A 15,943-nucleotide genomic window follows, 5' to 3' on the forward strand; every position below is an offset into this window, starting at 1 on the left:
GTGGAATCTATATTTCACAGATGACAACAGTTTGTACTGAAATCACCCCCAGTTTTTGATGGGGTTTGTGTTGCTGATTCCTTAGTTTTCTATGATGTGTTTTGTGTACTGTTGTTTGTCTGATGGTCTTTTTTTTAGTCAGTCATGGCGCTGTCACTTTATTTTTGACTTATAATTTTGAATGTCCATTTGTTATCTTTCGCCTCCCTTTTACTAATTTCAACTATCATTTTACCATGCGTTTCATTTATTTCATATATATATATATTTAAATGTTAAGACCACGAAAAAAGTGGACTTTACAATGAAAACGATAGAAGAATAAAAAGAGGAAATACTCCATAAAATAAATATGAAGAGATAAGATACCAGGGACAATAAAACCCAATACAAACAGACATCATTGAAAAAAAAAGCGATGAAAAGACACACATCAGTAACCAAACATTACATGGAAGACTTTGATTGGAACAACTATCACACATCCAAAAAAAAAAAAAATACAAAAAAAAAAACAACAAAAACTGGGGTGAAATGTGGTAAGCTGTCCCTACTCTACAAGTGACAACCATTGTATTACGTATACAAGTGAATATCAAATGTCGAAAAAAAGAAATTGTTTATGGCCATAAGGATTAAATACTATGATGAAGATTATGAATATATACTGGCCAGATCTGAATTTTAATGTCCGAACAGTACCAGCCAGATACCAAAAGAAAACATCTGATCAAAACCTTCTTTATGATATAAACAAGGTGAAGGAACAAAACTCATAAAAGGTTTAAATCTCACTGATGCATTTGTGTCAATCCTTTTAATAAATACTTTCTAAGCTGTTAAGTAACGCGAATATTATGATTCTTTATCAACAATAAATTTTAGTTTGAGAAAACATTTATTCTGTATATGTCTCGCCCAGGGACCTGTAATTCAGTGGTTGTCGATTTTTGTTGACTGTATATGATTATCTGTTCTTCGTTCATTGTTTTGTTTATACATCAGACCGTTATTTTCATCGTTAGAACTGTTGTAATGTACTATTATGTTATTTATTTATGTATTTCCTTGTCCTGATGTCACGTAATGTTGTCATTTTAGCTGGATTTTTAGCATTGCCATATAAGCGGGAGGTTTGGCAAGCCATTAAACAAGGTTCAACCCACTATTTTTTCTTCGAATGTCATGTACCAAGTCAGGAATATGACAGTTATTATCAAAAAGTCCGTTTCTATGTATGTTGGCGTTTGTTTTTGTAGCAGTTCAGTGTTTCTGTTCCGTTGTTTTCCTCTTATAGTTGATGTGTTTCCCTCGGTTTTTGTTTGTGACCCGTACTTGTTTCAGTTAAATCGATTTATGACTATTCAACAGCGGTATACTACTGTTGCCTTTATTTACATTTGTCATATTGAGGCCTTTTATAGCTGACTTTACGGAAGAATTTTTCTAATTCTTGAAGGCCGTACGGTAAATTATTGTTGTTGTATTGTTTGTCACTTGGTCACTGGTGGACAGTTGGTCATCATACCACATCTTCTTATTCTTACATTTAAGTAATGTGTCATAGATAACTGAACATTTAATACATCGACAGTTGTGTTCTTTCTGTACTACTGATTTTAAATTGAGTTGTGGTATTTTGACTTACTGAATTCTGAAAATTTATCAGTTGTGTAAATAAATAATTAATATGATTTCACTTAAATTCATTTTGAAAGGTTACTACGGTGGCAGAATGCGGCCATGAAAGAAAAAAAATATGTTGTTCCCTCAAGATACAATGTCGTTCCCTCAAGATGCTTTGTCGTTCCCACAAGAAAGTTATCTCGTTCCCTCAAGATACTATGTCGTTCCCTCAAGATATTATGCCGTTTCCTCAAGATATTATGTCGTTCCCTCAAGATATTATGTCGCTCCAACAAGATAGTTGTCTCGTTCCCACAAGATACTATGTTGTTCCTTCAACATAGCTATAAAATTGAGGGAACGAGATATCTATCTTGTTGTGACGACATATATCATCTTGAATGAACGAGATAACTATCTTGTGGGAACGACATAATATCTTGAGGGAACGAGATAACTATCTTGTGGAAACAACATCGCATCTTGAGGGAACAAGATAACTATCATGTGGAAACGACATAGCATCTTGAGGGAACAATATAACTATCTTGTGGTAACGACATAGTATCTTGAGGGAATGAGATAACTTTCTTGTGGGAACGACATAGTATCTTGAGGGAACAACATATTTTTTTTCTTTCATGGCCGTATTCCTCCACCGTAGGTTTGGTACAACTTGTTTTGTGTAATTTTTTTTTATCGGTTTTGTTATTGTTGACTGATGCTTAAAGTTATATGAAAAGACTTAAAAGTGCTTAAAATGTCAAGGCAATTATTGAACTAACGCATCAGTAAAAATACTAAAGTAAGTCCTGTGTAGGTTTTCTTTAATTTTTTCTATCAGGAATCAATGCATAATGTACAATCGACGAAAAATATTTCATTCGTTGATTGTTGCCCGTAAATTTATGCTGCTTATTAACTTCTGAGTAGTTTTGTTAAGGAACGACTTTACTATTTTTTCTGTCTATGAAGAAATAACATAAAAAATTTGGTGCACACTGAATAACCCGCGTAGCGTGTTATTTTAAAGTGTGCACCAGATTTTTTATGTTATTTCGAATAGGCAGAAAAAATATTACAGTCATTCCTTGTACATGTTGTAATTTAATTCGAAATTCCATTTAAAGCCGGAATAAATCATGAAAAAACGTTGATGACGTCACGGTCACATGGCAAAATTATGTCTATGAGCTGATAGTCAGCCAATCAGAAGACGCGTTACATCCAAAATTAAATTATTTATTGATGTTTACCGATAGTGACCTAGTAGGAACAGTGCATCAGTATTCCTTACAATATCTCGTTTTAATCGAAACCTCCGATAGACAATACAATTTTGTAGCGATAACAATTGAAAGTGTCTTGAGCCATTTGGTAAAAAAAAGAGTATCAGGATTTCCTGTTGTTAGATACCAACATTCGAAAATAAGTCCTAATTATAAATAGAGAGAGCACACGGAGATAAAGCCACGACTTAGACGTCAACAATAATTCATCGCGACTGTTAAATAGTGTTAAGGAATATGGACTCGCCTTTCCTTACACAACAACATTTTGAGTCCATCTGCAGATTAAAAAAAAACAAAACACGTAGCCAATTGTAATGAATTTCCTGGTTTCACATATAAACAACTGTACAATATTCTAGTGTTTAGTAGACATTATGCCAGTGAAACGGGAGCTCGACGGCAACTAAGGTCAGTTCCAAATAGAAGGACTGACATTAGGAAACTAGGGTACGGTAGGAAAGAACAACATTTTTACCTTACACACACTACCTTAGAGAGTTGTTGGAAGGGGTCTTTAAAGTACAGAGAGCATGTTCATACAAATATAATTACGTTACAGTTCAATATCTTCAGTTTTATTGATAAATAGTTTAAATTATATAGTAAAAAATATTTAATAATAAATATAATAGTTGCTAACAATAGTGCAAATGTTATGCATGTCTTATATGGTGGTTGATAGCTTATTGGTATGTCTTGAAAGAGAATTAAAAAATGAGAATCATTCTTTTTCAACTTATATTGACAAAAGGACAATATAATATAAAGTGTTAAACGTCATTTTTAACCACATTACAAGTTTAAAGTTAAAGACATAGCGTTTCAAAAAAGATTGCTTCCTTTCGAAATGTAAGAAAATTCAATACTTAATTATGAAAGTGACAAATTTTTAAATGATATGAAAACCATTTTCAATAAAGATGTATTATTAACAAAATGTTGGTTCCCATAATTGCACTGATCAATGTTTAAACGAAAATAAGCAGTATATAAAAGTATAGCAAATTAAAATAAAACTGTACCGATTATACACATATAATGGTCTACTTTTTCAATTTAAAAAGTGCGGATATCCCGGCAACTCCTCCTCCGAGAAATGGAACACAGGATGCCATAGCAGAAAGTCCATCCATACATTTTTTGGTACATGTTTTTTCTATCCAATCCAAGTACCATAAACCATTCTCATGTGCAAGAATGTTCAGATGATTGCTTCCCCTTGAGATTTGTATCATACATTCGCAATTGTTTTCCCCGGTGACTACCAAGTAAACTTTGGTATCACGAATGCACCACGACTTCTTTACTGCCTCTAAAATAGCCTGACTAGTTGTACCAGGAATTTTTGTTTGTCGGAGAACATCGAACAATCGTGTGGAAGAATATGGAGAAAACTTTCCCTGTCAATACAATTTGTAATATTTTAAGAAGATCTTTTACGTTAAGATAGTTTGTGTTCAGTTAAGAATAAAGCACAATATGTGATACGTCTATATGAGGGTCTGAATTGGGAGACCTTCATTTCAATATTCTGAATTTTTTGATGTGATTTTTCTCCATATTTTTTTTTTGCCTCTTATTATTAAATTTCTATATTTTAGCAACTTATTATTAGGTCTTTCCACTTTTCCGTTTTTCTGTTTCTGTTGTATTTGTTCTGATAATTTTTGTTCTTCTTCCGCCAAATTTCAAAACCTGTTTTGTGTTTTCGCAAGATGTCGCTTAGATTTTTGAATATATGATATCGAACAGTTATTGCGCTTTTGAGACTGACCCTGTTTAGTCGAAGACTTTTTATTTTAAGAGTTATCTCCCCAAACACTGTTTTCTTTGATATGAAATCTCCTCCGTAACCGTAAAAGAAAGCGACAAATTTAATTTACCAAATTGCTCGCTATATCTTCAGAATTTTCTGTCCAATTTTGACGTAAGCGATACGATGACTCCATATGAGAGTTATTTCCCCTAATGCATTTGAAATAAGTGATATGCATTTGTAACTGGTAAACCATAAGTGATAGAGACCTATGGTCTATTGATTTGAGGTCCATGGTCCAAAGAATAGAAAACTAGGTCAAGGTCAAAGGTCAAGGTCAATTCTAAATTTTGGAGGCAAACTGGTTGATTTTCTTTTTTGATTACTAGTAACCAAATATCAACATTAATGTATAGGCTAAATATAAGTCATGTAAGTAGATCATAGTGATAAATATGCAAGATTAAAACAATCGAAATTTCTTTTAAAAAATCTGTTTTTCTCAAGTCTAAAGGTCAGTATAAGCTACTGTATGAAGGAATTTGTACATGCTGTCGTCCAAAATGAAAATGACGGAAAAAAAAAAGAAAAAAAACTAATGACTGAAACTATCTATTACCAAACTATCCAACTTCCTTAAGTTATTTTCATATTCTGTTTCCTGCTCGTGGAAGTCCCCTGTAAAAAGAGATGACATGTTAAAAGTTTTTACTGAAACTATATCATTCATAAAATGTATGAAAGGTTAAGAACCCCAAATAAAAACGAGGAGGCGTGGAATTGTCAATGAGACACCTATCTACAAAAGTATTCCAAAAAACGTTAGCAACTATAGATCACCGAACGGCCTTCAACAATTAGCGAAACACATACTTAATACTACGCTATAAAGAAAGCCCCCACATGACAAAATGTAAAACATTCAAATGATAAAACAAACGGTCAACAAACACTACAGACATTTACTTACTTTTATATTTTTCAAATGTAACGTGAGACTACTAGTTTGCATCTGTAATGTAGACCGAAGGAAGAACCAGCGATAATATAACATTAAGTATATACGCATTATGTATTATACATTTTGTAACGATATTCAATACAAAATATGGATTGCATGCGCAGGTACTATTCGAATTCCACACCAAAAAAAGTATTCACTGAACTTACAATTATACCAGCTATATTAATAAATTCATTATCCGTTTAACACTCAATTTTTAAAAGTAGATACAATCTGGGACTATTCGTCAATATATTATGTCCCAGATAAAATCAAACATAATGAATAAATATATCGCTGAAAATTATTTATTATGATCTGACGACATGTATTAACACATTAAGGATGTTTGCTTCTCTTGGTTTTGATTTTTTTCAGTTATTCGGAATCCTCTGGTTTTATCCATGGAGTGCCATTAAAAAAATTTGCACACTAACTTCTACTTTTCTTTTCATGATATTATTACATATTGTTTAAATAGCCATACTTAAAAATCTTAAAAAATACTGTCATTTTTTCATAGTTTTTGAAAGAAAAAAGTTGTCAATGTTAAATGTATGAAAAATCTAGAGAGAATCATTTCCCGCCAAATTTTCAATGCTTCTATCTCGGACATGTCAACTTTGGAGAACTCTGAATGGATGTATGAGAATATAACTCAAATGTCCCAGGCAAGATGGAGGGCAGATCGCTAATAAACATAATTAACCCCATCACACTCTTCATATTCTTGTTCTAAGTCAGGAGTCTGTAAATCAGTGGGTTTTTTTGGTTGCTGTCCATTATATTTATTTTTCATTCAATGATTTGTCTTAAATCTGGCCGTCATTTTTTGTATTAAATTGTTTCAATTTTTTTCATACCGGATTAGACTATTTACCGGATTTGTAATAACATAAGCAACACGACAGGTGCCACATGTGGAACAGGATCTGCATACCCTTCCAGTGCACATGAGATCATCTCCAGTTTTTAGTGGGGTTCGTGTTGCTTAGTCTTTAGTTTTCTGTGTTGTGTCATTTGTCCTATTGTTTGTCTGTTTGTCTTTTTATTTTTGGCCATTGCGTTGTCAGTTTGTTTTCGATCTGTGAGTTTTACTGTCCCTCTGGTATCTTTCGTCCCTCTTTTGTGCTGAAATGAAATATCATTTTGATATGTTACTGTTGATAAACTATTGACTTTCCGATTTTTATTTGTCTTCCAAAACTGTTTTCATTTATGCGCCGTTGATTAGTCAAATGTACACAAAACGCACGTCCTGCGTACCAAATTATAAACCTAGTTTATCATCAAATTGGGGATCAGAAAATTTATTAGGAAACAAATTTTCGTCAATTTGGGAATCAGAATATTTTTATTTGGAAAAAACCATAACCCCCTTGATGTTAAATGGTCGTTCCCTAATATGTTTATAAAAGATACTCACTTTTCTTTTTCCCAAACCCAACGTTATGCTTTCTGTGAACCAAATGCTGTAAAATAAATGTAAAATGTGTTATACTGCGAGATGGGTCTAGATGGTCTAGATGTTCTGGATTCTGTATTCTTTAATTATTTTAACCATTTTTTTTATTTTGTTTTGAATGGGTTTATGGACCTTCACATCGTTTTCATGATTGTTTTTCATGCTATTTGTTTTTAATGCATGATTTGGAATTTAAGCTACCAACAATTAATCAATCTACTTTTGGGTGTATTTTTTTCGGTGACAGTATTTACTTTATCTTAATCGTAAATATATATATTATCATGTTTCCATTTCAGACTTTCACGTTTGGTGTAAGTAGAATGTTAAGAGAGCTTATTTGTACCGATGGTTTATTAATTTAACAGTTTCTTGGATTACTTTGCACTTCTCATGCAAATTGGAACCACACTTTTTTTAACGGCAGAATCCTCAATTTGGCAATAATGTACCTCTGGGGATAAGTAAAACTTTACAAAAATCTTTTGATGTAGCTAGCACAAAGTTACCGTATCATCCGAATATTCCTCTATATAGGGAGTTTTTCTCCTAGGTATATCCCAGTCAACTGTATCGCTGCTTTCAATAGCAGGTAATCTTGAGTTATATATGCCACGAATGGGACTACGGGAATATTGTGATGTTTCTCTGCCGTAAGTCGGGTCCATATAAACATGTTGATGTGGATGTGGTACGAACCCAACGTTGGACTGACCATACCGTAAGGTGTTTGACTGACCATATGGTGTTTGATTGACCATATGGTGTTTGACTGACCATATGGTGTTGTACTGACCATATGGTATTGGATTGACCATACTATTTGGATTTTGTTGCATAAGGTTATCACCAATCATCTTCAATTATAAATTATTTAAGTTGTCAAAGTACACATGGTTAACAAAATTAATTTCATCATAATTTATCTACAAGTAGTAAAGAGAGACATGTCAACTCTAGTTTTTCCTTCATGCATAGCTCTGATTTTTTGTCCTGGATAGGCGATACTTTTGATCCGTATTCGGTTTATCAGGTCTTCGACAATAACTAGTACATTTGTATATTTGTAATTTCATTAGTTTAAACTGACAGTGCATTAGAATGAAATTGATTTATCCTGAGTGGTACCATCACATGCAGCATTGAGGTCGTTAGGTTTTCCCGCTTCAAAATTATTTTTGCGGTGTTTTATTTATTATTTAGTCATTCAGCACGACAGCGTCATTCAGAACATTGGACATTTTCTTTGACAAATGTTACCTCTGGTAGCAGATATGGTTAATCAAAATCGTATTGACCGTTATGGTTGCCTTTAAATATATTTTATATACATTGTGTTCAACAAACAATAAATTATCATGTGCGCTTTTATAAAAAGACCGACCAGGACATTCTATTTTTACAATTTTTCATTGAAATTTTCAGTTCCAACTTTGACATTGTTCATTGTTCATCTCCAACTTGACATGATGCCCTTTCAAGCTGACATTTCTCATTTAAAAGTTCAAAATGACACGAGATTGCTGTTAGCTAATCAAAATAACGTATAATAATGACACATACATGTATGTAATTATTTAGATATAGCATTATTGTAAATGTGTTTCATGAGGTTATTCACTTCATGTATAATAAGTATGATGAACGATATTATATTAAAAACAGATGCCTCGTATGTATTGCATTGATGCATATAATTTTGATTTCAGTTAATCGAGATGCCGTTAATTTAAGCTGTATCTGAAACATAAATACATGTGTTATTGTCAACTGATAGTGCTATATATTGTTAATCTGTATGATTAATGCACTGTGGAATTTTATGATAAAAAAGAAAAGAAACGAATGATTAAAACATGCTTATTCCTACCAACAAATTGAGTTGTATTATCTTTTTTATTTTAAAAGGATGGACGGCATGAGTCCCAACTCTCGCTGCAAACCTAAGCCTACAATTCTTATATTATTAATCAACAACTATTGCATGAACAATGTAAAATTGGGGATTTCTAGAATTTATTTTTAGTAGCATGCTGTGTGCCCTGTGCATTAAGCAGTTTTTGATCCACGAAAAGCTAAACACAACAACAACAGTATTGTCTTGTAAACTGAGTAAAAACAAATGTACATGTGATCAAGTTTTAACAAATCACAAATCCTTAAAAACAATCGAGTAATAATATTAATAAATAATTGTGTGAATTTTTGACTCATCATTAAACAATTTGGAGTATATACTTGAAATTTTATGTGAAAAGGACCAGCCGTTGGTTTTCTCGTTTGAATTGTTTTACATTTGTCATTTCGGGGCCTTTTATAGCTGACTATGCGATATGGGCTTTCCTCATTGTTGAAGGCTGTATGGTGACCTATAGTTGTTAATTTTGATCTCTTGTGCAGAGCTGTCTCATTGGCAATCATACCACATCTTCTTTTTGATATGGAATCAATAAACTATTAATAAAAAGAGTAGAGAAATTTGGATTTCTTTTGTATGTTTGTCAAAATACAATTCCTTTTTGTTAAATTGTTGGTTTCGATTGCCGTAACAATATATTCACTGTACATCAGGTAATTAAACACTAGTCTATCCCATGTGTGACCATTTGCTACATGTATACAGAAGATTTTGAAAAAAATAAGTGTTTTCTAAAATGCAGGTGATTTTAATTACAAAGTTACCGTATCATCCGAGTTATATACGTCAAAACTGGGACTACGGAAATATTGTGATGTTTCTCTGCCGTAAGTAGGGTCCATATTAACATGTTGATGTGGATGTGGTACGAACCCAACGTTGGACTGCCCATACCGGGAGGTGTTTGACTGACCATATGGTGTTTGCCTGACCATGCCATTTGGATTTTGTTGCATAAAGTTACCACCAATCATCTACAATTATAAATTATTTAAGTTGTCAAAGTACATATAGTAAATAAAATTGATTTCATCATAATTTATCTACAAGTAGTAAAGAGATACATGTCAACTGCAGTTTCTCCTTCATGCATAGCTCTGATTCTTTGTCCTGTATAGGCGATACTTTTGATTCGTATTCGACAATAACTAGTACATTTGTATATTTGTAATTTCATTATTTTAAACGGGCAGTGCATTAGAATGAAATTGGTTTATCCTGAGTGGTACCATCACATGCAGCGTTGAGGGCTTTAGGTTTTCCCGCTTCAAAATTATTTTTGCGGTCTTTTATTTACCAAGTAGTCATTCAGCACGAAGAATCTGAACAGTGGACATTTCTTGCAAAATGTTACCTCTGGCTATAGGTTATTCAGCTTTATATGTGTAGAGTTTTTGTTAGTTGATACAGCTGTTTTAATTATATATCGTATATGTAGACGTATGTTTGAATACGGTTTACTTTATATTTAAGATAGAAGCAACGTTGTCGTGCGACCACCCATGTGTTTCATGACGTTATATGATGATTTTTTCATCAATGAAGACACAGAAATGTGCATCTAGTGCAGTAAACTTTGTTTTGTTCATTTATTAAAGCTCAAAATTTAATATTGACACATCGAGATGTCAATTCTAAACTTTATTTAGGGACTACAAGTACACCAATTGTAGTTTTTTTCTTTTTGGTCTTAACTTCTAATTTGAAGGTAGCATATGTGGTAAATCAATACTTGTATTGTCCATTAGGGTAGCCTTTAAATATATTTTATGTACATTGTGTTCAACAAATAACACATTATCATATGCGCTTTTATAATAAAGACCTTCCAAGACATTCTGTTGTTACAATTTTTCATTCTAATTTGAAATTCTCAGTTCCAAGTTGACATTATTCACTTCCTTGTTGACATTGCTCATTTCAAAGTCCAACATAAGACGAGATTTCAGTTAACTAATCAAAATAATGTATAATAATGAAACATACATGTAATGTAATTATTTAGATGTAACATTATAGTAAATGTATTTCTTTAGGATATTCAGTTAATGTATAAGAAGTATGATGAACGTTATTATATTAAAAACTGTGCTTCGTGTGTATTTCATTGTTACACATAATTTTGATTTCAGTTAATTGAGATGCCTTTAATTCAAGCTGTATCTGAAACATGTGTTATTGTCAACTGATAGTGCTATATATTATTGTTATTCTGTATGATTTATGCACTGTGAAATTTTATAATGAAAAAGAAAAGGAACGAATAATTAAAATATCCTTATTCGTACCAACAAATTGAGTTGTCTTATTTTATTTCATTTTGAAAGGTCGGACGGGCCGATTCCTAACTCTCGCTGCCAAGCCACACGAAAACAACGATATGTAGTCACCAGATATCCAGACATATTTCTATCTACAAGAACCGTCGTAGATCATGACAAACGAGAAGAGAAAATGACCATCATGTTCATCAATATAGAATTCCTCAAGTGCAATTATAGTCCAATCATAACAAGTGGCCCCCAAGAGAGGTATTCAAGAGCTACGACGATTATTCCCGTCACCACACAACTATCCTGATCAATTTTACTTTTTGTTTCAAGTACCTTTCGAGATCACCTGGTTTTGTCGGAAGGATACATGCCTTGAAAATTTGAAAGCCGACATTTTATTGGCTGATGTAGTAATCACAAGAACAGAAAGTAGAAAGGAGCGTTGTCAGATCCTTGTAAGCAAAGCATGAACAGGATCTGTATTTCAATCTGATTGTTTATGTTGCCTTGTCAGAACGACATTGCAATACATTTTTTACTATGATATACAGGCAACGTGAGATGCTGTTACTAACATTATTAATCATAAATTGATTATTGCATAATTTACTTTAATAAAACCAGTTTTGGTTTCGTTTTCGATTTGTTTGTGTGTTTTATTATGATGGGTGTTTTTTGGTCATTTATGTTGGAAAAGGGGGGGGGGGGGGGGGGGGTAAATCGTGATGAAGTAACTGATTTAATTAAATGTGATTTCACTAAATGTTAATGTTCCTTCTCACAAAGTATTAATCTTCTCACTCCTACTTTTCTTTTAAATACATCCGATTGCTAAGTAACAATTTGGTTAGTGGATAGTTGTGTACATCATTATATATGTATTTTTCAGATGACAGTTATGATATTAGGAACAAAGATATCGAAAACCTGATAATCATTATCAAATACTTACTCCACTACTCTGATAATTATTCCGAGACTCTGCCGTTAATTCAAGCTTTATACATTTTGTCAGTTAAAAAATATTTACATTTAAGGAAAAATTAAAAAACCCAATACACGAAATATATGGGCATTCGACCAAAACATATATAAGTCACAAAATTATAAAAAGGTTGATATTTAATAATTTCTTAAGTCAACAATCAGGACGAGACATTTGAATAGCATTTAAATCAAATACAAAATCATTTATGTCATGACACGTAACCTAAACATAACGTAGCACAATACAAAAGCAACTAGATTTTATCAAAATTTCAATTTTAGCTGTTACTTCTTAATATAACGAAACCACAGAAGAAAAATAAGTTTCCATATCTTGCACTGTTAATGAGTTTTGATGATAATTAGTTTTGTAAACAAATGCACGTGTCTGCCTGATACAAATAAGAACATGTGGGCAGTACTCTGTGGTTAATCAATAGAATCATTTGATAACGTTATGACCACTGACCAGCTATAAAAATAGAAAAGAAGTTGAATAAGGGGTTTACAGAAAAAAGAAGATAATGATATCCTAATAAAAATACTACCAGGGCTACCAGAAAAAAAAAATAGAGAATCAAATATAAATGTACAGATAACCTTTTTCTAAATTATTAACATCGATTATTTCAGCAATCAAAGCCGGGCTTCAAAGTTATTGTGAAACTGCCTATTCTAGAGGTGGCGTGAATCAGATGAATATGTGGATACTAAAAAAATCCACAATCTATTAGAGTACATACAATCTAATTTAAGACTCTTTCATCTTGCAATAGTATTAAAACATTTGTCTTTTCTACACTTTACACACGTATTCCCCATTCCAAACTGAAAGACAAATTGAAAGAGTTGGTCCTACTTTGTTTCATAAAAAAGAATGTCCAACGTAGATACAAGTATCCTGTCTAAGAGAGGGATAAATCTTTTTGATTCTGATGCAAACAAAAAATTCTCTGAAACTGACATTATCAAGATGCTTGATTTCTTGATTGACACCATATTTGTTACGTTTAGAGGACGTGTTTTTTCAGCAAACTATCGGCATTTCCATGGAAACCAACTGTGCCCCTATTCTTGCCAACTTGTTCCCTTCTTCGTATGAGGCTGACTTCATACAGGAACTTCTTCAGAAGAAAGAAAACAAGTTAGCAGTATCCTTTAACTTTACTTTCCGCTATATAGATGATGTTCTCTCACTAAGTAATTCAAAATTTGGTCACTATGTGGAACGCATCAATCCCATCGAACTAGAGATAAAGGATACAACAGATACAGTTAAGTCTGCCTCATATCTTGACATACATCTAGAAATTGACCTTAAGAGTCGGTTGAAAACAAAACTTTACGACAAAAGAGATGATTTCAGCTTCTGAATTGTGATCTTTCCATTTCTATGTAGCAACATTCCAGAAGCGCCTCCATACGGAGTATTTATCTCCCAAATGATACGATATACCCGGGCTTGTATTTCCTATCATGATTTCCTTGATATAAGGGTTGCTGCTCACAAGGAAGCTATCAAACCAAGAGTTCCAAATGGTGAAGTTGAAATCATCTCTTCGTTAATTTTACGGACGCCATCACGAGTTGGTTGACCGTTTTGGAATATCCGTTTCACAGATGATAGCGGATATGTTCAGTATGTCGTAATTACAGTCTCGTTCCCTTTTCACAGATGTGACCTACTGATGAATTCGATTTATTACCGGGTTTGTACTAACATGAGCAACACGACGGGTGCCACCTGTGGCGCATAATCTTCTTATCCTTCTAGAGCACATGAGATCAACCCCAGTTTTAGGTGGGGTTCGTGTTGCTTAGTCTTTATTTTTCTATGTTGTGTTTTGTGTACAATTTTTTTGTCTGTTTGTCTTTTTCTTTTTTAGCCATGGCGATATCAGTTTATTTTCGATCTATGAGTTTGAACGTCCCTCTGGTATCGTTCGCTTCTCTTGTATTAAACAAATATAATTGTACAACAATTAATGTTGATGATGTTAATGGTGACGGTTATATCAGATTGTCTTAAGGAGAATATATAAACATCAATGCGTTTTAAAAGAAAACAAAAATAATATATTCTATTTTCAAACTACAAATATAAGAAAATTTTACTTTGTGTAAAACACTATATTTTCATTGTACACATTTATAATTCTAGAAATTCCCCATACGAATCCTCTACACTGACCATCTGAGGATTTTATTTACACATGCATAACTTACTTTTTGGGAAAATGTTAAACACAAAATGTATATTGTTTTATGTTCTAATTGAATTTAAAAATTCATATGAAAAAAGCAAATGCAATGTGTAATTAAACTTCTGAGATCATTAATGGTTGATGTTTATCCAGGTGGGCGGAGTTTGGACCATATCAGTAGCAACTGACTTATACCAAGGTCAATAATGAGATAGCTTTTCCCGCCAGATCTGGTTTTTGATGCATAGGGTGTGAATTTTCTTTATATATTTAGAATTGCTCAAATGGAATGCTTTCTTACTGGTCAAACCTAATTGATTTATGATAAGAGGTCAATCCTCATGTATCCCCATGGTACATTGGTGAATGATATTTAAGTAAATAAACTAATCATAGATACCAGGATTAAAATTTTGTATTTGCGCTAGGCATGCGTTTCGTCTACAAAAGACTCACCAGTGACGCTCGATTTAAAAAAGGTAAAAAGGATAAATAAAGTACGAATTTAAAGAGCATTGAGGACCAAAAATTCCTAACATGTTGCCAAATACAGCTAAGGTTAATCTATTTCTGAGGTAGGAATGAGGTTCAAATAGGAAAATCCTTATTTATTCAATTGTGACACATACAATTTTTGTCATGAAAATGTAGTTTTCATTTAACATGTTGAAATTAGCTCCTAGACGGGTGCCCCTATATGCCTGATTTTACCACATCTTGTTCCGTGGCCAGTTATCTTCAAAACCAAGTCTCAGATTTCCGAAAACATCAATGAAACAAATTTTATACCCAATTAAATTGAATGATTTCTTATGAAGTAAGGTTGTAAACTGAATTGATGGATTATAAGAGAATGAAATACAATAGGAACAATCTGGGACACGGTTTTGGATGTCAAATTGTGTTGTACAAAAAATGTTGGGATGCTATGAATAACAAAGAAGCTTATTTCATTCAAATGTGGACAGCCGCATCTAACAACTAATTACATAATAATCAATTATGTTAAAATTATGTAATAATGAAATTATCACTATTTGAAAGATTAATCTTTCTCCTTTCTTTTGGTTCCTCATTTATGAATTTTAAAGCTGGATGAAAGAAAATACATCAGTTTAAAGTTGTCTGATTGGGTGTGACAAATCTTTGTACTGTGCTACTTTAAGGAAGTTTGCTACTCTTATTATTGACTTTTTGTCAGATTTTCAGAATCCTCTAGATTTGGTGAATAAGAAATTTGGCTGCTTACCCTGTTTTATCTTTTTATAATTTTATTATATACAGTTTAACATGCTACAAAATCATGACTGTTATGTATGAGACGCGAAATTTACCAGACAGTGAATAACAGAACATTCAGTATAATAAAATAAATAACACATAGCTTAAGGGGGGGAGGGGGGGGAAACATTGTCAACC

At 32.6% G+C, this 15,943-nt stretch overlaps 1 protein-coding gene across 1 annotated transcript; it reads right to left on the reverse strand.

The window, feature by feature from the left end:
• Positions 1–3,471: 3,471 nt before the first annotated feature.
• Positions 3,472–12,420, reverse strand: LOC127721295 (uncharacterized). The gene is made up of 6 exons (XM_052228031.1): positions 12,286–12,420; positions 9,825–10,034; positions 7,652–7,999; positions 7,104–7,149; positions 5,294–5,352; positions 3,472–4,318 (listed from the first exon to the last, which is right to left on the reverse strand). The coding sequence occupies exons 2-6, from the start codon at positions 10,032–10,034 to the stop codon at positions 3,962–3,964; spliced, it is 1,020 nt and encodes a 339-aa protein (XP_052083991.1). The 5' UTR covers positions 12,286–12,420; the 3' UTR covers positions 3,472–3,961.
• Between the last annotated feature and the right edge of the window lie 3,523 nt (positions 12,421–15,943).

Source organism: Mytilus californianus, unplaced genomic scaffold (genome assembly GCF_021869535.1).
Source record: "Mytilus californianus isolate M0D057914Y unplaced genomic scaffold, xbMytCali1.0.p SCAF_12, whole genome shotgun sequence".
Classification (NCBI taxonomy): Eukaryota; Metazoa; Mollusca; class Bivalvia; order Mytilida; family Mytilidae; genus Mytilus; species Mytilus californianus.

Bases quoted from the DNA above. Each gene is read 5' to 3' on its own strand.
- LOC127721295 (XM_052228031.1), bottom strand. From the start codon at position 10,034: ATGATTGGTGGTAACTTTATGCAACAAAATCCAAATGGCATGGTCAGG. The intron at 7,150-7,651 runs GTAACTTTGTGC...TTTATTTTACAG, and splicing joins AGGAATATTCGGATGATACG to CATTTGGTTCACAGAAAGCA. The intron at 4,319-5,293 runs GTAATAGATAGT...TTGTATTGACAG, and splicing joins TAAGGAAGTTGGATAGTTTG to GGAAAGTTTTCTCCATATTC.